Source organism: Brachyistius frenatus, unplaced genomic scaffold (genome assembly GCF_029030835.1).
Source record: "Brachyistius frenatus isolate BFR_SWC_R1_liver_20210118 unplaced genomic scaffold, ASM2903083v1 Contig_189, whole genome shotgun sequence".
In the NCBI taxonomy this organism is placed as follows: domain Eukaryota; kingdom Metazoa; phylum Chordata; class Actinopteri; family Embiotocidae; genus Brachyistius; species Brachyistius frenatus.
Genome location: NW_027210788.1, coordinates 139,508 through 160,877, shown reverse-complemented (window position 1 = coordinate 160,877; position 21,370 = coordinate 139,508). Strand labels below are relative to the sequence as shown.

Here is a 21,370-nt window from a genome sequence, read left to right as displayed (position 1 = left end):
GTTTCACCAGTGGATAGGTTTGAGCTTCAAGAAGTTTTTTCTTTTTTCTTTTTAGCGATGGGAAATCCTTATTGGAAAAGTTTAGCTGATGTTCGTGTATTTAAAGGCCTTCTCCTGTACAAATCCCATGACAGACAGCACCATAATTATCCACAAATATTTGCTTCTGTGAAACTATTCTTTTTCAGTTGGGCATCAGGTGCTTATTTAAATACAAGAACTATACATTTGTACAAAAAGGTAAGACTGTAGTAGTCAAAGTTAGTCAAGTTTTATATACCAGAAATCGCGCACACATACAGAAATATATATATTTGTCATGGATGCATTTGATTGGCTGAATGAAGGTTCTTTGTGGATTTTCTTCTTCTTCTTTTTTTTTTAGGGTTACCATGGTAACCGCACTGTAAAGCGCTCAACAAGTGACATTTGGAGAAAAAAAAAAAAAAATGGTGAAAGTAATAAAGTAAATAAATTTAAAAAAATCTTGCCTATTGGTGGCTGCAGCCCTGTCCCTCTCTCTCTCTTCACTCTCTTCCTTCATCACTCCCCCCACTTCCTCCTCCCCCCGCCCCACACTCCTCCACCCCTCTCCTCCACCCCTCACCCCCTCATTTTGTCTCTGAAGAGAAGGGGGGAAAAATTTACTGCAACGAAGGGGAGGGGGGGGGGGTCTTTATATAAACATTCCATTATGTGCTAAAAGGAAAAAAAAGGAAATTATGTTTAAAAAAAAAATAAAACAAAAAAAACAACAAAAAAAAACTATGCAATCATAATGTGTTCGATATCAGAGTTCTGGGGAAAGTTGTGGGCATCGATCAGAGAAAGTTCCCTCTCCAAATTAAACGGAGGATGACCGAGTTCTCCGGTGTTTGTAGATGGGAGAGGAGGGGGAGGCGGAGGGAGGGAGGGAGGGAGGGAGGGACGGACAGGGAAGGAAGTGAGAAGAAAAGACTCGGACCAAAAGCTTGTGTTTTCTTTTTTTTATATATTATTTCTCTCCCTCCTCCCCCCCTCCTCTCCTCCCCTCCTCCCCCCGCGAGGTTGGAGAGAAATGAACTCTGGAATTGTGATTTTTCCTTTTTTTTGTACTCTTTAATATCAAACCTTATCTGCTGTACTGGAAACTGCAACGCCTTCTGTCTCTAATGATAAGTGAGTTTCACAAAGCACACATAAAAGTTTCCTTACAAAATACCTCTACATGTCTTGGTGATTTTTTTTTTTTTATCTCTGTTAAACCTTTAAGTATGTAGGAGGACCTACTGGCAGAAATGTTTTCCGTCGTGTATAATAATCTGAAAGTTGAGAATTGATGTGTTTTTGCCACCTTCGAATGAGACCTTCTTATCTCAATAGGAAGCAGGTCCTCATACGTGAAGCCTGCCTTGTTGCACCACCATGTTTCTACAGGAACCCAGAAGAGAGACCTTATATTCTCTTAGGGAAGGCTTAGGCGAGGTTAGCTGGGAGGTATTCACCTGGTTGCAATCTGCACTAGCTGCTGCTAAATCCTCCATACTGCTCCTCTAAGATCAGGTTTCCAGTGAAAGGTCTGCTGAAACAACATTTAGTCCGACTCGAAAAGTTTGGGTTCATTTTCTGTTCAACTGTAAAAAGAAAACAGCAATTCAAAAAAACAACAACTGTAAAACTGATTTTTAATGTCTTCATATTGGTTTTAAGCTTAAATGGCTTTAAGATAATATAAGTGACCATTTCATGCACAATTAGTATTCTTTGTTTATAAATATATTTACTAAACAAAATGTCATTGACTATTTTCACTTGACACAAGTGAGTTGAGAAGGTTTATAGGTTTTGTAGGACAGATGGATGTAAAGTAGAACTTAACTTACAGGCATATTTAGTAGTCTTTTTTTTAACTTATGAATGATAAAGTACAACTTTTCATTCAGGCAATAATCTATAGCCCACCTGTTGGCCATAATGCAATTCTGTCAGCACACATGAAAAGTATTAAACCGATTCCAACATGGTTTTTTTTAGCCAAGCAGGCAGGCCGAGTTTCTTGTACAAATAGTGAATTAAGACCGTTTGAATAAATGCTCAGACTTTACAGGGATTTTTGTGGGCGGCAGGAAAAAATGGTACAGTTCACTCTGTGTGCAGTAACACATGAGTACAGATGTCGAGGTGGCAGGAGTCCCACTCCCTGTTAGTCCCCGCTTCCTGTTAGTCCCCGCTCCCTGTTAGTTCCCGCTCCCTGTTAGTTCCCGCTCCCTGTTAGTCCCCACTCTTAGTCCCCGCTCCCTGTTAGTCCCCGCTCCCTGTTAGTTCCCGCTCCCTGTTAGTTCCCGCTCCCTGTTAGTCCCCACTCTTAGTCCCCGCTCCCTGTTAGTCCCCGCTCCCTGTTAGTCCCCGCTCCCTGTTAGTCCCCGCTCCCTGTTAGTTCCCGCTCCCTGTTAGTCCCCACTCTTAGTCCCCGCTCCCTGTTAGTCCCCGCTCCCTGTTAGTTCCCGCTCCCTGTTAGTCCCCGCTCCCTGTTAGTTCCCGCTCCCTGTTAGTCCCAGCTCCCTGTTAGTCCCCGCTCCCTGTTAGTCCCCGCTCCCTGTTAGTCCCCGCTCACTGTTAGTCCCCGCTCCCTGTTAGTCCCCGCTCCCTGTTAGTCCCAGCTCCCTGTTAGTTCCCGCTCCCTGTTAGTCCCCGCTCCCTGTTAGTTCCCGCTCCCTGTTAGTCCCCGCTCCCTGTTAGTCCCCGCTCCCTGTTAGTCCCCGCTCCCTGTTAGTTCCCGCTCCCTGTTAGTCCCAGCTCCCTGTTAGTTCCCGCTCCCTGTTAGTCCCAGCTCCCTGTTAGTTCCCGCTCCCTGTTAGTCCCGCTCCCTGGTGTACTTCAGTGTGCAGGCTGTACGGGGTTTTAGCCAGTACTCCAACTATATGTCACAACCGACTTCAGTCAGCATTTAGGTCAGTTTGCATCAGGTGACCAAAATGTGACACTGGTGAACTATTTCATCTGGTTTTTTTTTTTTTTTTTTTACTTTTAGTGCCTGGATTAAGCCGTTTAGGCTTAAACAGCTTTAAATTCTTATGTTTTCAACAGTGACTGCGGCTTTACTGTAATCAGAAGGCGCGTGTGGTTTAACGAAGGCTCAGACTGAATACAAATATGTGGAAATGGCTTTTAAACAAATAGAAGAAAACAAAAAGTGAGGTGGACCACCTCACTGTTGGTGGAGCAGCTGTTGGTTTCACTTTCTGGGTTGCCTGAACTGTGTTTTGGCACGAGGAGAGCGGAAATGGGCTGTACACTTTGGAAAGGAGAGGGTCTGATCAGCGCGTGCAGCACACCCAGACCGACCGTGAGCAGCTCGGTGACGACCGAAGACGTGGCGCTGAAGCCGTGAAACCGTCCTCGTTTGCGAAACCTTCCTCATCCTCGTTGACGCCCTCCACACTGGCTGTGGCCGCCCCGCGCGCTCAGCGGCGGTCAGAAACCTCGGAACAGCAGGGAGCCGGCGGCGCGCGGCCGCTCCTCTTCTGCTCCGCCGTGGCAGGGATGATGCTCGCGCTCACCTTCACCTGCCGCGCGCTGCTCGTCCTCTTCCTGTCGGACTCGGTTCAGACCGACAGGACGCCGGTAAGACCCGAGCTGTGCTCACTAACACGTTCCCTGTGGACTAAAACCAGGCAGGCGGACGCGGCGACGCGGACGTGTGACACTGCAGGTGTTTATCAGAAATGTAGTTCGAGTACATTTAAAGTTGATATTAAACTTGTAGAACAGTTGACTAAACTACCAAAACTGCACATTTGCTCAAAATTGAATTAAAACCAGAATAAGACTTTGTCATTTTAATCATATTCCACAGCAATGTATAGTTGGGGAATAAAAAAAAAAAATTCACAAGAACTGGAAAAAACACGTTTATTATTTATAATTTATGAATGTGGTTTCTTGATAGAAATGGTCGGCAGATTGTGTTGATACTTTACTTTAAAGTACTTTAAATGGCTTTTAATGTTTATTTTATGTAGGTCTAGGCCAATGACCAATAATCATCTGTAAAAAAAACAAAAACGAAATGCATTGAATGTTATTTTTTATACCTTGTTGAAATCTTTGTTTGTTTTTCTGACTTTATTGGCTCCTGTCTGAAAATGTAGTCTCATGTTCCCAAGTTTTAAAACTTGGCTAAAAATCACATGTTTATAAGCTGACAAGTGTGGCTATTTTTTTGTTCAAGCATGGAACAACACATTCAATACAAAAGAGAAGTGACTACCTTCTATAAAGGTTGTTTTTTTGTGTACTAGAAAAATTTGGTGCTTAGAAAAAGTCCTAAAGTCCAGTACATGGACCTAATGGTGCTAAACTGCTTTTAAATATTGATGTTGATCTATTAGTTTTTCTGTCATCTCTTTTTTTTATGTAGGCTGCATTTACATTAATTTTCCAGAGAAACGGGCTACTTTAAGATTTAGTTCGTTTCATTGAGTTTGTACTGAAACTGCAGGTTATTTTCATCAAACTAACCTTTAAGTATATCATTTCCTTCAAATGCTAAAGCTGCAACTCTTAAAGTTAGGAGTAAAGAGAGTAAACTAAAAAAAAAAATAAAAGCTTAGTTAAAGGACATCAAGCCTAATAAAAAAAAATAAAAAAGTGGTAAACCAAAATCCTTCTATCAAGTGCTTAAAACTTCCAGGAAAAACAAGATAAAGAGCATACTTTTCAGAGCTATAATACCCCTTTTTAAAAACAATCTTGCAGATAGTAAATGGTAAAAAAGTGTGTGTGTGTTTAATTGTGACCTGGCCAGCGGTCCCAGAAACACTGGCATTATTTTGGTTATTCTGGCCGCGTCAGAGGCGATGTTTTGTTTCAGCATTAGGTTTGATTTAGACACTTACCCTGGTGTCTGTGTGTGAGCTTCCCTGGAGGACAACAGAGTAACACCAGCCAGCAAAACCAAACCACAAACACACACGGCGCTGCCAAGCAAATATTTAAGCTGCTACTCGGGGAAAACGCAGCTGTGAGTGTGTGAGAGAGAGAGAGAGAGAGAGAAAGTGTGAACTCTTATGAAAAAGAGCCACAGTGATCCCATCTTATATATTTAACAGTGTGTGAGACATATCACAGCTACCTGGTTAAGCACAACAAAAGTTGCTCGTTTTGAAATGTAAACCTATTTGTGTGGATGTAGCCGATATAGGTGTTGATATTTGGTACAGAATGACCAGTCGGGTGTTTTTTTTCTTTTTTAAACTGGATAGCCTGTGAGCAGTTTGGTTGGTTGTGTACCCGAAAGCCACACTTGAGTAAAAGTACAAAAAAATCTTACCAGAAAATAACTTCAGTTAAAAAATAATAATTAGAAAATGACTTAAAGTATCTGATAGTCACTGATATTAAAAGTAAAATGAAATGCTGTTATTGACACTGTAACACCTGCTGAGCTGAGCCACTGTGGCTACAAGTGAATATAGAAATAGGATTAATGTTCAGTTGTCCTGATGTTGTTGCACCTCCCTAGAAACCGGCATCCCTTTTTAACATTACTGCTAAAAAAAAAAAAAGGTTTTGAAGTTTTGGTATCCAACCTTCAGCTACTACCTTTTTGAAACATCTCTTATCTTCCTTCTTTGCTGTTTTCTATCTACCGCTGTACTGGATGGAAAAATATACAAAACCCTGACGGCCGTCGTCCCCTGAGTGAGCCCCGGCGGCGTGTTGTTAAATCCTGATGACGAGCAGCGCCGCCGCCGTGGATCCGGGGAGGAAGATGCTCGTCCCGGGAGTCCAGCTGTCCAACTCTCATTACATCTTCTCCCTTATTTCCCTGCAACACACTCTACTGACACCGACCGTTTCTCTCTGTTAAAATAATGGGTTCAAACTTTACGGTTTGTAAGTGTCATCAGAAGAAGAGTGACTGTCCACAATTTACAAAAACATCTTATAAACTCGACTTCTTTTTTAGGCCTCTGCAAGTTGGCTTTTCTTTCTGGCATGAATTAAACCCAGCGGCCAGAAATCAATCTGAAAATTGAGTATATGGTTTGGAAATGGGTGCGCAGTTAATGCAAAGTGCAGGTAGTTTGCATTTAATGGGCTAAAACGTATATAAAAAAAAAAAGCACTGAGCAGCACAGTCTCACTCTGTGTACCTCGCAGGAATATTATGGTATGGTTCTTCATCGGGAGAGTGAATGTGTGCTCGTGTGCCTGTCGCATCGAGCGTGTGCAACACGCGCTGAAGGGTGTGTACGCACACACACACACACACACACACACACACACACACACACACACACACACACACACACACACACACACACACACACACACACACACACGGATCATTTCAGTGTGTGTGTGTGTGTGTGTGTGTGTGTGTGTGTGTCTGCCTGCCTGCTAATGATCTGCTGCAAACAGATTCACAGCAGCACAGGCGGTTGGTTCAGATCCCGTCTCCGGGTGTCAACGGGCCTTTCAGCGACTCTGTTCCAGGCTAAACATCACATTTCTCAAAGCTCAGGAGATGAGAGTTTTAATGTTTTCCTACAGCTGCCGGGCCGGCGGTATATCTGGAAGGTGCGAGGCACGAGGAGACAGTGGCGGCTTGTTCTCGTTTTCTCTGCTTCTCCCTCACTCCCTCTCCCCTCCTCCTCCTCCTCCCTCTCCCCTCCTCCTCCTCCTCCTCCTCCTCCTCTCTCTCTCTCTCTCTCTCACACACACTCATGGCTGAAGTTTTATAGGTCCAAAAACATTGGTGGTGATTGTTTTAACACTGAGGATATTGTAGTTGCTGTAGCCCTATGAGACGGACAGGAAGTCTAGTCGACCCAACACTTTGCAGCTGGGATCAACCCCCCTCCTCGCCCCCCTCCTCACCCTACCCCCTCTCCTCCTCCAACCTCCCTGTCGTCCTCCTCGTCATTATCTAAAGCATCTGCGCCCCTTTCTTAATTCCTCCAGTTGAACGTTTTCCACGTTTCCCTCCTTTTCATTGCTCTTTTTCTGCCTCTTTCACAACAATCCTTCTTTATTTTTGTCGTCTATCTTTAAAACACCCGTCCTCCCTGCGCTTTTCTTTTCTTCCTTTCTTCTGAATTTCAATCACTCATATTTCCTCTCTAATGCTGCCTTTGTTCTCCCACTGATTACCATCTATTCTTTCCCTTTCTTTCATAAATCCTCCCATATTCTTATTTAACGTTTTCTTGTTTTACACTGATGACTTGACAGGAGGAAACTTATAATTCAAACTGTCATCTGTTTGTAGGATTGTTGTGGTTCAGGAAGGATTTGGGCTGACGTCACGTCTTTGCTTCGCCTGGATTGGCTGCGATGTGTCAGATTTGAGCAAAGCAGAAGTCTTCATGGATGTTAGTTATCATCCTCCACCTCAATGATCTAAAACTTCTATTCACACAAAAGCTTCATGCCTTCGTTCATGAATTTGTTAAAGATCCGTGTGATTTTTTTTCAACCTTTATTGGCAACTTAGTTCAAGAAAATGCATTGAGATAAATGAACATAAAGCTAATTTGGTCTTTTCTCTTGCTTCGTTATATTTGAGGTAGCCTTGGCTAACTACGGTTAGCCTCGCCACCTGGCCAGATTGGCATGTTTGTGTCATGCAATGACGTCATCGATGCCACAATTTGTTGTCACTGAGCAGTATTACAAAGTCTGTGGTGTCTGTGCAGTTATAACATCATAATAACATCATAAACAACATAATCTAATGAATGCACCGACATTACAGAGGTCTCATTCACTTCTGAATTATGTCAACAGTGTTTGACACACCGTGGCAAACTTACTCACGTCTCAGAGGTGCGCGTGTGCGGACTGACAGAACAAAGAGGCACTGATGAAAAGTGAGGCAGGTCAGTAGCCAACTCTGATGTGTGTTTTAGGTGATTTCAGTGAGTGTGTGTGGCAGCGTGACGAATCGCTGTATATTTGCAGAGACGTGTGCGACCCGACCCGAGAGAGTCGTCGGGCACCTGGAGGAGCATGTGGGAGTAATTTAGATCATCACGCTCGCCAGATCCTCCTCCCGTCTCCCCCTCTCTGCTTGTTTCTTCTCCACACTCCTTCTTCTTTTTTTGTTCCTTGGCTTCTCCTAACCCCGACTCTTCTTCTCTTCCTTTTTCTACTCCTTGTTCCTCGTTTCCTTTCCTCTCCTGTTCCTTGCCTCTTCCTCTCTCCTCCCCTCTCGTCTTTCTCATTCTTCTCAGTCTAAGATGCAGAATCTGACCCACTTACAGATTTCTGTAAAGACTTTAAACCAATTTAAGCTTAATATTTTTTAATGAACACTTATATTCTAACGAATTTGGTTGGTTTTACACAATAAAATGTCGTAGCAGTAATAATCCTCTGAAGTCTATTCTTCCTCACTTGTGCCAATGTTTGAACTTATCAATCAAATCAATTAACAGCACTCGTGAAAGATTATTAGGTTGGTCAGTTCTTATGAAAGGAAATTGTGGAATTGTGGTATAAAAAAAAAAAGCTGTTGGGAAGAAAACACGTTTCCGTTGGCTGGTTCAAGGTTTTCCCCAAAAGTTATTCCAACACGTTTTGCTGTCAGTGACTCATTTTACATTCCTTCAAAACCTCCTATTTAGGTTGAAAATGTCAAAAATGTCACTCTGCCTGTGTGAAAGCGTCTCCTCTTCCTCTCCTCCCGGCAGCAGAGGCAGAAGATGCACTCACAACTTTTTCTCTGTGGGAACATGTCGACATTCTCGCCTCCAGTTAGTGGAAGTTTTGCCAATCATTAGTTTGCAGGATTGGAGCTCTCATGGGTAAAACGCCAAGTGTAAGAAAAGACGCTCTCCTGTTCTGGAAACGCTGAGACTGACAGACTATCTTCGGTGGCGGGTGGAAGATCTCTGCAGCAAGTAAAAAATATATATATATATATATATTTAAACAGTTTGAACATGAATTGTTTATGCCTGTGTGTTTTGCAGCCTTTCCTGATCACTGAGAACATGTGGCCTCGTGGTTGTGTCCTGGACTGCCAGAGGGGGCGCCACAGAGCCGTGTGCGGCAGCAACGGCAGGCTGTACAAGTCGCTGTGTGCCTTTCAGAGGGCGCAGTGCATCAACACGCAGCTCCGCCTCGCTCCCCGAGCGCGCTGCTCAGGTGCTCCACCTTACAGTTAATGTCATCACAACCTGTTTGTAACATTTCCCATCATGCTCTTGTGTTAATGCTGTATTTTCAGTCACTTGTGTTTTTTGTTTAGAAAGTTTACCACATTTCATTAGATAGAAATGTTCTTTCTTATTAAACAAACTGCTCTTACTTCTCGTTGTGGAGACATCAGCAGTAGTGTCTGTGTTGTTTTACAATTTATTTTTAACATTTTTTACATTTTCCACACTTTTCCACACGTGGATACTAACTCCCTCTTTTCCTTTTAGATCCGATGCAGACAAAGTGCCAGCTGGCCCAGGCTCAGGGCCTGGAGGCCAGAGCCCACGGCGACGGCCACGTCAGTCCTACGGCTGCCATCTTTGTGCCAGAGTGCGGTGCTGAGGGTCACTTCCTGCCAACACAGTGCCACAACCAGACCGGATACTGCTGGTGCTCCACGCCCGACGGCAAACCTGTCAGCGGTACCACGGTCCTCCATGTGATGCCCAACTGCACCGGTCAGATATACTTCATACATATATAACAGACCGGTGGCAAATTAAAGGAAAAACTACCTTTGTCACTATAACAGCATATGACTTCTGGACTCATCAAACAGGTCCTGTGTTCATTCATTTCAATTATGAGGCCACAGTTCTGCTCCTGAAATGTTGTGTGTGTTTCAACGTGTTTTTCCAAACAGATCACATCACCACGTCGGTGCAGACCACCGATACAGATTCAGCTCCCATCAAAGGTAAAAGAGAGGTTTGAGCTCAAATACACAAGTTGTGCTTTTTTTTTTTCCTTTGCCTGACACACGGATTGTTTCTCCGCCAGACACCTCTGCAGGCACCTGAACCTTTACAGGCCACGCCTCCAGAAATGTCTCATCCTCATCTAGTTCTCCTCCGATTCTCTCTTTTGTTTTGTAATTCAACTTTTTACAATTAAACTCTAAAAGAAAGATTGAATATAAGACATAAAACAAACAAGGAAAAAGGTGCCTCACACCCTCTCTAAGTAAGGTTAATGCAACAACGAACATTTTCCGGTGTGTTCTCGTTTCCTGAGGACCTTATTTATTCTGCAATATCAGATTTTCTAAAGCCGCAGTCTCCATCGAGTATTTAATCCTTTCTGTACACTCTGGTCTACGTGGTCTCCTTCGCTAGAACATCCTGTTTGCTGCAGTAACGTCTGTTTCTGCTTTAATAAGATTTGATGGCACTAGCTATTCGTCCCCTAACACATGCACATGTGTGGTTGCTGGTAAAAGAGCTTCTTTAAGGTTTTTCAATACATCTTTTCCAAATAAGTCACATTTCCAACATTTATGGCCCTTTTTATACAACTTCAGCGATGTGCAGTGTTTGCCATCGTGATCTCAGGTTTTCTTCTACTGCTGTTTCTTCTCTTATTTTCTTCTTCTCTTCGCCCTCTGGTCTCCTGCTGCAGATGGAGATGATGAATCTGGGCCCACGGTGGACCCCAGAAAACCTGCAGGTGACAGACAACTTCTTTTTTTTAAACAAGGATTTTTGTGTTGCATAAAGCAGTTACAGTCATTTAGAGTTTACATAAAAACAACCGTGCTGCACCTGCACTGTCTACTCACCACTAAATTAATTTCATCCAATCTATTCCAGACACTTGCTATTACTATTAATTAAACAGAATAAGGGAGACGGGCTATTGTTTGTCTCCCGTCAGACTGATTTACTGACTAGGCCTAACAACCAAAGCAAATACTCAAAAATATACAGCACATGTTGGTACCTCATGTCTTTTTATTCAAATTAGCTAAAGGGGGCCTTAAAGGACCACTAATTCATATTTTTCATAATTGAAATATAAAAGCCCCAAAAAAGACTTTCTCATCAGCACGCAGCAGACCGACCCGGTTGAAGATGAGATGGTGGATGTTAAGAGACCAGTTGTTCTTTCACAGTGGGAGCGAATCCTTTGGTGGTTTACAGTCGTCATGCTCCGATGAAGTCGAAGGCTTCCAGACTGCAGCGGGCTGAATGCACTTCACACTACATGACTGATGCATACGAGAAGTCCAAACAGTTATTTAACAGCTGATCTCTCTACCGCCGTTACATCTTCTTGAAACGCTCTTGTTGTTGGTTTGTTTTGTGCCGTGTGCAGTTTATTCATGTCACATTGTCGAGCTGTTGTTTACAACAAGTAAACAAGCAGAAATGATGGTTTCATCGTGTCTTTGTTTAGAGCTGACCGCTCCTCCGTTCTGGGTGACCATCCTCATGAACTCTGACCCCAAAGGAAACCGCTCAGTCAGACGACCCACCGGTAAGAGTCCGTGTGACGTTTACACACCGTTCGTTAACGATATTCCTGTTTCCTTCGAGTATAATTATATACAGTAGATAGTACACTATAATATGAACATTCAGAAATATCCCTTCTAAATATGTTGTAGAAATACATATTGTGTGTGTGTGTGTGTGTGTGTGTGTGTGTGTGTGTGTGTGTGTGTGTGTGTGTGTGTACACACAGACAGTCCTCAAACGTGTGAGCGTGAGCGAACGTCACTGCTCTCTCAGATTCGTCCGGCCTGGCAGGAGGAGCGTTTCATCCCAGAATGCACTGCAGACGGTCGCTATGGCGCCGTGCAGTGTCACACTGCTACGGGTTACTGCTGGTGCGTCAGAGCGGACAGCGGCCGGCCGCTACCAGGCACCTCTGCACGGTAATCAATTCATTCATTAGTCATTATTAAATTATAAACTCGGTCCTGTAACTCTGTTTGCCTTCCTCCTTCTTCTTCTTGTTCTTCCTCTTCCTCTTCATCCTCGTCGTCTTCTTCTTCTTGTTTTCCACCACATCCTCTCCTCTCCGGATCTGACTCCTCGTTTATCTCGGCACAGAAGCATTTCATCTTAATCAACCAACTTTACACCAATTACTGTCACTGCTCCCCAGGTGGTTTCCCCTCAAAGCAAAGACACAGAACAAATCAGAATAAATAGCGGTTGGACCGTTCTGTTCTCGGTGGTTTTAGCAGCGTTATTGCTGCTCAACTGCTCAGGAACTCCTGAGTGGAAAGTCATGGATGTTTTCTTCTGATGGTTTTGAGTCACTGATGTGAGAAAAGCTCCCAGTTGCATAATAGTTGTTGTTTTTTTCCCCTCTTGATGAGCTGTAGCTGGTTGTGTTTAAAATGTATGTAATTTCTTTATGCTATTTACCAGGTGAAAAATAATTAAATAACACATTTGTATCCCCCTCTTGGCAGATAATTAACTCTTTACCACCAGTTTTAGCATCACATTATCAGAAGAGAAAAAAATATTTTACATTTCTGATCGATTTAGAAAAGTCATCTCGAGAAATCAAGTTTATTTCCCCTTTTCACAAACATCCCCACCTGTATACACTTTGATCCAATTACCGGAGACCTAATTACCCCAGAATGTATTGATTTGGTTTTCTGTACACAAGTGAGCTGAATTTGAAAGGCGCATGTCGAACTTCCACAATGTTAGTGTAATAAAAAGGGTTGTAATTGATTACACTTAAATTCACTTTATTGTAATTTGTTTATCTTTCAATATCTTATTGTTGTTATAAATGGGGTGGCACCTTTCAGTATAATATAGTGAAATAAAGTTTATTTCATTCCCTGGTGTTTAGATTTGGATTTTTGCCTTTTTAGAAAATGAAATAGATTTTGTGATATTTGACTTGAAATGTAAGCAAATGTGCAAAAGTTCTTGCTGAGGTGTGATGTTGGTTTATTAAAGGTTGTTTATTCTGTCTGCCTCTGCAGGAATCGCATCCCAGACTGCACCGGGGCCGGGGAAGCATCAACAGACAGGAGGTCCAAGGAGAAACCGCTACCTGGTAAATATGACTGTAACGCTTTCATCCTCACGAAGAAACAGATGATCTTCATCAGTCAAACTGCAGATATTCTGTCAAACATTGTCACGTCGTTTATTGTGTTCCCGCAGGGTGTCCCGGTGCTCGTAAGAAGAAGTTCCTACAGACTCTGATCAGAGTTCTGCAGCTGGAAGCTGAGCATGCTGGGAGTCTGAGTCCATACCAGTAAGTCTACCTACTACTTACTGTACTCCACAGAACATGTGGTGATGAGGGTGAACTGGTGTTTATCATGCGGGGATGATTGAAAGAGTCACTATTGACCGATTAGGACATATTTAGTGAATATTAATGACAGAGTCGTTCTAATTTCAGCTCCTCTCTCACTCTTGTGTTAGTCGATGTGTATATAGTTCACGTGTTTTTTTTGGCATGTTTTATGTACAGCCTTGATATTAGTTTTTGTTTACCTGGCTGCTTGACAAAGTGAGAGTTTAAAAAAAACATCTCTATTAACTTTTATAATAAGAGAAACAACATAAACAACAACAATAAAACATACACAGTTTGAACATCTGCAAATAAATTAATAAAATAAATACAAAATTAATGAGGTGGGGGGGAAGTAGAACAAATGAGCAGATACGTATGACTGGGTTGTACTCTGCTCATACTTTGATTCACACAAACACTGATTTTCTAACATTACAAAACATTTTCAAACTGTATTTTTGACCATCCTTCCCACCACAACTTTGTGTTCTGAACTTTGTGTGCAAGCTTGTGTAACATGGCGTTAAAAACAATACAGGAAATCTGTTCATGTAAATTAAATGAGGACCAATGATTCAGTCTGGAAATGTGCGACTTGCTTCACGTTGGACTTTAAATGGATGCAGATATGTTGTTCTGAGGCGCCGCTCGGAATAGCAAACGAAAACCTGTTTCACGCATCAGTGAGCGACACAGACTTCGACCACGTACCTGATAAACTGATGGAAACACAACGAACCTCGTCTGTTTCCTTGTTTGGTGTTTTTCAGTACTTACCTCATTCCTTCCATCTGTTTTTCTCTCAATGCACTTTTTCAGGTGAACTTCCTGTTTTCACCCTCTTCTCATTTTTCATCCGTCTGTGTCTCATCCGACACACACACACACACACACACACACACACACACACACACACACACACACACACACACACACACACACACACACACACACACACACACACACACACACACACACACACACACACACACAGTTCTCCCTGATAACTTTGCTGTGTAATGAATTCCAGTTTTGTGTTTTGGTCTGTTGTTTTTTTCCTCACTTTGTGACTGATAAGGAGAAAACGAGGTGCCGTGACATCAGCTGATTTTGTTTCCCGTGATATTTATTGAGTTGTGCAGGAACACTGAATAGAAAGTGGTGGGTTATATTTGATCAAGGTGTGAACATTCAGGAACGCTTTGTCAGATGTAATTGCAGGAGTCTGACAACACCTCGTTGAAGCCGTCTGCAGTGTAAAACAATATTCTCACTTTAATTGCTGACTTGAAACCGACACTTTTATCAGGTTTATTTCTAAGAGAGTGAATGCATAAGGATATCGTTGCAAAACAACAACTCTTAAACTGTGTCCTAAATTCTAGTTTTGCACCCTGCTTATTGCCTCGTCCCAGTCTGCAGATTTGTGTTTCTTTAAATGAGGTTTTGTGAGAACTTATTTCAAAGAAGAAACTGAGTTACTTCCTGTTCTTTATCCTGATGACTGGTGTCACTTAAATCTCACTTTTTGGGTTTTGTGCTGTTTCTTCCCCTCAGGGCCTCGAACACATCTCCTTCCAACTCTCCCTCCCCACCTCCAAACTCTCCCCCCTCTGCTGCTCCTCCTCCATCATCTTCGTCCTCCTCCTCCTCCTCACCTCTGGGCGTTGCACCGTCCGCTGCTCCGGAGGCGGACGGGTCTTTCCGGCCGGAGGTGGTGCTGCGATGGCACTTCGGTCGGCTGGACGTGGACTCCGACGAGGTGCTCAGCGAGCGCGAGGCTCGACCGCTTCGGCAGTTCCTGCGACGGAGGCTGAAGCCGCGGCGGTGCGCCAAGAAGTTTGCTCAGTACTGTGACAGGGACGGAGACCGAGGCCTGACGTTAGAGGAGCTGAGGGTCTGCCTGGGCCTCTGAGGTGAGTTAGACCCACGTCTGTGTGTGTTTCCTACATGACCTCAGTATAATAACCTGTCTAGTCTCAGGACCCACGTTGTTGTTTTTGCATTTGGGTTACGACATTAAATCACAACCTAAATTTTGAGCCACTCAAATTTATTTCACAAACCGACGCAGAGCAATACGCAACGCCTTCATGCAGTGTAAAAAACAGGAAATACAAAAAAAAAGTGCAACAAAAGTTTGAATAGGACTAAAAGCCCAATGACATTAAAAGTCAGACTTCCCTTAAACCATGAACATGTTTGCTTTTCAAACAAGTTCAACTCGCATTTTTTTTCACATTCACAACCCGCTCAAAATGACCCTGTGACCCACGTTCGGGTCACGGACCACCAGTTGAGAACCATTGATTTCAAGTATTCAATGATTCAGTGTTTCACACTTTTTCTCTGCATGTCACATACCTGCAATGAAATACTTCAGCACCCTAAAAGATTGGGATGCAGTAGAGTGGATCTGAGATGCATTAGATTAAAAACTGTTAGTTGGGGAGAGTTATTCAAAAAAAGAATATTTTTAAATAATAAATAAATTGAAACATTGACCCGTTTCATATTCCCCCTCGCCTGTTATCTCATGTTACCGTGAATGAAGCTATAACTTTCCAATATTTCCTTATTTAGCACTGATCAAAACGGTACATATTTATAACCAGAGTTGAATTAACACTAACCCAAGCAGTTGCTGGCTACATAGCAACCGGAAACCTAATATCATCTCGTATAATCTCCAGTGAAATGCAATAAAAAATAAGAGCTGGCAGCTGGGCCACCTTTCGGTAATGAAAATAATGTGTTGATGTCAGTGGTTTCGTCGAGCAGAAAGCAGTGCACGTGCTGTGAATGCGGCACCTCTTCAGAGCCAATCGACCAAATAACCTGACTCGGAGCAGTTGCAGCGGCTGGCGCAGAGACAGCGAAACGCAAACTCACTCTGTCTGCAGCTGGTGCTCAGAGCAAACATGCTGCTTTCAGCTATTCATATTTTCACCAGACGTTACACAAATATTTTGACCCGTAGGGCATCTCTTTTAAGGCCACACTCTTTGGCTAGGCTTTAATAACGAAAACAATCATTATAAACTCTATTTGTATTCCGTCTTTCATATAAAAAATGCATTACAACAAGAAAACATAATAAACAGATATTGAGGAACATAAAAACATTTTGTTTTCATGATACTATCGTTCAAATCGTTTGTGTCCTTTGTCGTCCAATGAAACGTGGCTTCTATTCCTGTGTTTACTGGAGTGCTTAACGTGTCAGCAGTATGTTGTAGATGCTTGGGGAGAGTCTTAAACGCTTTTTATACTTAAATATATAACCGTGTATCACACTTTATGAATTGATCATATCAGAAATGAATGCATTGGAGTGAGTTGTTACACAGTTGTTACCACGCCACCCGATTGGTCCGCCGGCTGAGATAAAAGCGTCTTTTTCCTCCCGTTCAGGTTGTTTTGCCCATTGATCCCAGGAGAGCCGCGCAATATCGGGCCGTCTGCCAGAGAAATTACAGCCGCGAATGTCTGAGGGTTTATGTACCTTCACGAAGTCAAAACAAACGTGGGCCGCGGTAAAAAGGCCCGCTTGTCAGTGAGCTATCAGTCACAGCTCGGCCGTGACACCGGCTCACTAACCAGGCAGCCGCAGGCAGACGTGACAGCTCGAGAAGAGAGAGAGAGTGTGTGTGTGTGTGTGTGTGTGTGTGTGTGTGTGTGTGTGTGTGTGTGTGTGTGTGTGTGTGTGTGTGTGTGTGTGTGTGTGTGTGTGTGTAGCAGCAGCAGCAGCATGAGTCTGGGCTTCATTATGAATTTATAAATCTCAGTAACTTACTATTCGACTTGCTTCGGATAAAGAGTCTTTTTCTACATGAATATTTGTCATTTCAAAACAAAACATCTGCTTCATAGAGAGAACTTTGTGTTTTATGCGGTACGGTGGAGACATTAAGGAGAGAAGGCAGAAAAACATCATGTTTGTCGTCATACATTTTTAACTTTACATTCACTAAAATGTACTTTTCATCTAACTGAAACATTTCATCTTCCAGGACTTCACTAGACTAAATGCTAATTCATTTATGAATTACAAAGTAGTTAAGCAATTACAACGATGGATTTTTGCTCTGCAGCATTTAAGATCAAACTGTAATCACACTGTAGTTAGAAAAATGACGACTATAATTTAATTAATTCCACAAAACAAGTGAAACGGCAGAAAAACAACAACATTTTATTATTTATTTTGACTAGTTTGTGAAGTAAAGGCGGTAAAGGACCGATTTAGGGTCCAGCTCTTCTCCTTTGTTGGTGTTATGTCCATAAAATGGACTTTGTTAGTGACATGTTTTGTTTTCTGAGACACCATCAGGAACCAAAACAAAAAGAAAAAACAGCAAGAAAAGGTTTGTAAAAAATGACTTTATCGATCAAACTACTATTTTTAAAGGTCAAGAATGAACTTTGATGCTCAATATTGATGCTTTCACTGTTAATATCCAGGATTTTATCGGATTATTGACTTGTGATTTTAATGAATCATCTTTAAAGGAGCAGTGTGTAGGATTTAGTGGCATCTATCGCAGCGAGGTTGCAAATCGGAACCAACTGACTACTCTTCGCCGAGTCCGCGTTTTCTTCTTCTGGGCTGTTGTTGAAACCTGGCGGTCTCTGTGGAAGAGGACCTGCTCCCTACGTAGACATGAAGGGCTCATTCTGAGGAAACGGCTTTTGTGATTAGACTTTGACGACGAGAAGCAGCTTCACATGCTCGAATGGAAAAAGGTGATAGGAGAGGATCCCGGGAGTCGGGACGCTGACGGGGAGGAGGCGGAGACTTCGGTTTAGACTCCCTGGACGTCTAGGAAGAGGAGGCGATGGTGGTGAGGAGGAGGGTTGCACATCAGTTAAATTAAGTTTAAGTGCGAAGGTATGAGGAGGAGGAGGAGGAGGAGGAGGAAGTTCGACTCGCAGGAGAGAATTTATGCCGAGAGGAGATAGAGCGGCATGGGGGAGCAGGAACTGGAAAATAAAAAGTGTAAGACAGATAGGAAGGACGCGTAGGGAGAGGAGCAGCTGAGGATTCAGAGATTGGAGGGAAACGGTGATTTAGAGCCGCGGGAGGGGGCGTTAAACCAACGAGTGTGTGGGAGAGATAGCGGTGACCTCCGGTGGCGAGGGAGGAGGAGCAGCAGCCTCCCCCGAGACACCTGCCGACATCCAGTCGACCGAGGCTGAGTTTTTCATGTATTTACAGTCTCACCATTCATTTCTTTCGTTCTCTTTCAGAGTCAAAGCAGCAGAGAGAGCGGTGAAGACAAATCGCCCGATACCAAAGGCCAACCTCGTTCTTCTCCCCCGTCTCCTCGTTTCTATTTATTCATCCGTAAAATCATGAACGTTTCATGGCAACACTCATAAGAGACCAAAACAAAACTAGCATCTGCTGTCCGACTGTCATCACTGTCATTTCTCCATCAGCTTTAAAGCTTCTTAACCTCTTTTTCCTTTCTTTGTTTCCCACCTCTCATTCTTGGTTTCTTGATTTTGTTCAATTGCTCCTTTTCCTTTTTCTTCTCTCCCTCTTTTTGTGACTTTTCCTTTCCAAACCGGCCTCCTTCCCTTCATCTCTTCTTCTCCTCTCATGTACATATTTTCATTTATTACATTCCCAGCATATATTAATAGGAACACATTTTGATACACGTGTTGATGTTTACCACATAGTTTGTTTTGTACATTATATCTTAGACTGCATATCATTTTTACAGCCTTTTTCGAAGACGCTATATTGTCCGCTAATTGACTGATTTGTAACATGTTGAAACGCCAATCTGATGAAAGTGATGTCCTGATGTTTGTGTGATTTGAATAAAATCATGTCGTGGTCCCGTTTCCCGTCATCTCAGCTGTGATGTTGTGAACATTGTTTGTCTCGGCCGGCCGGTAACGGTGGCTGGGAACGGAGTCGCTCAGTCGTTTTGTTTGGTCTCACAGGAAGGCTGGTTGCCAGAGTAACCGCTGCCCTAATCGTTGTCTCACAGTAAACAAATCAACACACAAACAGGAAACAACAGAGGCATAGCCGGTCTCATCCCAGACAAGGAACCTTATTTCCCCAGGTGCTTTAGCTCCTGTCAGAGAACATCACTGTAGCTAAATGTGATTGGACGGGACATTAACGAGGCAGCAGGTCCTCCTTTCCAGTGTGTCCTCCTCTTCTTCTGTGGTGTGCAGACGGAGCCTGAAGGGCCGACATGACGGTGCGACCTTTGTGTTTCGTGCTCTAACAGCACTGCAATCTGCTGCAATAACGACCCCCGAGGACGAGTAGAGATAGCAGACACGCTCAGCCCGCGGAGGTCAAAGGTCAGCACCTGCGGGGTTTTTAGTGGCTCTGGAAAAAAAGAACAAAATTACAGAATAGGGAAAAATATCAATCGTAAGGTTTTAGTAACGATGACATTATTCTTATTTGTAGAAACTTCAAACCCAATTAAAATCTCTCTAAAACTGGTCGAACTGACGCTCTGCTTGATAAACAGTTTGTAAAAGTTGACTTTTCTGTTGATGAACGAACAGACTTTCATTCGTGGCAGAGTTACATAAAGAAGAGGCTTCTTGATAAAAACAGGACGTGAAGCGGTATTGCAAGACCTTGTCATATCTGCCAAGTGCCTGTTGAGCCAGTGTTTCGCTGTCGTCGGGCCTTCCTGTCCTGAAACACAGATCGACGGTTCGGTTCGCTGTAGCTGTCGTGGACGTGTCTCCAGGTCACTCTGCAAAGAGGAACTCCTGGTGAAACTTTTCTCTTCCTTCCAGATGTCATACAGACAGTTTCTCTCTCTCTCTGCTGTCAGGATGAAAACTAACTGAAAAATACTTATATATATATATATATATATATATTTTTTTTTTTTTTTTTTTTTAATCTGTAAATGGTTTTAAAAAATGTTGCATCACCAGCAAACTGTAGGTCAAAGAGTGACTCTATTTTTTGTTGTTGTTTATTTATTTTTCCCCAGAAGTGCTGACACACATAAAAGTCCATTCAAGCAAGACTCACTGTACTCGAATGCAGTGAAGCAATGTCTCCATGCAACCTCATTCATTAGTTGTTTTCAGATTGTCTCATTTGGCGTTTTGTAGTGTAGATATGTCAACTTTCTTTCTCATGCTGGAAACCACTTTATGGCTCCTCAGATTTATCTTGTGACCTCCTGGAGACAAATTTAAAACTATTATTAATCCTTCACGCTTCAAATTTTCAATTCAACTTTATTTATATAGCGCCAAATCACAACACAAGTTATTTCATGGCACTTAACACATTAAAGTCCTTACAGCGAGACTTTACAATATTATACAGAGAAACCCAACAATTCAACAATTCCCACGTAAGATAGGAGGAAAAAAAAATACTCCTCTTTAAGGGAGAAAAACCTCCAACAGAGGGAAGAAAAACTCCCTTTAACAGGAAGAAACCTCCGACAGAACCAGGCTCAGAGGTGGGCGGAGCTTCTGTTAACAGAACCAGGCTCAGATCAGAACCAGGATCAGAGGTGGGCGGAGCATCTGTTAACAGAACCAGGCTCAGGGGTGGGCAGAGCTTCTGTTAACAGAACCAGGATCAGAGGTGGGCGGAGCTTCTGTTAACAGAACCAGGATCAGAGGTGGGCGGAGCTTCTGTTAACAGAACCAGGCTCAGAGGTGGGCGGAGCATCTGTTAACAGAACCAGGATCAGAGGTGGGCGGAGCTTCTGTTAACAGAACCAGGCTCAGGGGTGGGCGGAGCATCTGTTAACAGAACCAGGCTCAGGGGTGGGCGGAGCATCTGCCTCAACCGGTTGGGGTGAGAGGAGAGCAGAGAGAGAAAAGGACAGCATAGAGATAGAAGAGAAGAACTGTTGGTGGAGACGACAATCGAAGGACAGAGACATGCAGCTCCATGACGGGACATCTGGAAAAGAAAGAAGAGAAACTACGCGAGCGAAGGAACTGAATGGAGACAACAGATAATAAGAAGAAACTATGGGAGAGAAGAAGATGGTGAGGTATGAGTCAGTTAAAGAGTAGGAGGAAAGAAAAGAAGCTCAAATTTGAAATGAAACCGCTGACAACAACACAGTCTGTCTACTGTCTAAGACGAGGGGGTGTG

General features: G+C 43.1%; 1 protein-coding gene across 4 annotated transcripts; it reads left to right on the top strand.

Moving 5' to 3' along the window:
- The first annotated feature begins 1,646 nt into the window (after positions 1 to 1,646).
- Positions 1,647 to 19,102, top strand: LOC138632591 (SPARC-related modular calcium-binding protein 1-like). 4 transcript variants are annotated; one of them, XM_069718280.1, is made up of 14 exons: positions 2,170 to 2,185; positions 2,238 to 2,253; positions 2,515 to 2,547; positions 2,617 to 3,603; positions 8,961 to 9,135; positions 9,417 to 9,647; positions 9,833 to 9,886; positions 10,588 to 10,635; positions 11,365 to 11,445; positions 11,653 to 11,845; positions 12,926 to 12,999; positions 13,110 to 13,203; positions 14,809 to 15,167; positions 18,502 to 19,102. In XM_069718280.1, exons 4-13 carry the CDS (start codon positions 3,523 to 3,525, stop codon positions 15,164 to 15,166), a joined length of 1,389 nt encoding a protein of 462 aa, XP_069574381.1. In that variant the 5' UTR covers positions 2,170 to 2,185; positions 2,238 to 2,253; positions 2,515 to 2,547; positions 2,617 to 3,522; the 3' UTR covers position 15,167; positions 18,502 to 19,102. The 4 variants fall into 4 exon arrangements, with proteins under 4 accessions (XP_069574380.1, XP_069574381.1, XP_069574379.1 ...); XM_069718279.1 differs by lacking the exon at positions 2,238 to 2,253 and having other exon boundaries at positions 1,647 to 2,202; positions 2,515 to 3,603; XM_069718278.1 differs by lacking the exons at positions 2,170 to 2,185; positions 2,238 to 2,253 and adding an exon at positions 2,352 to 2,432 and having other exon boundaries at positions 2,515 to 3,603.
- Positions 19,103 to 21,370: the final 2,268 nt, after the last annotated feature.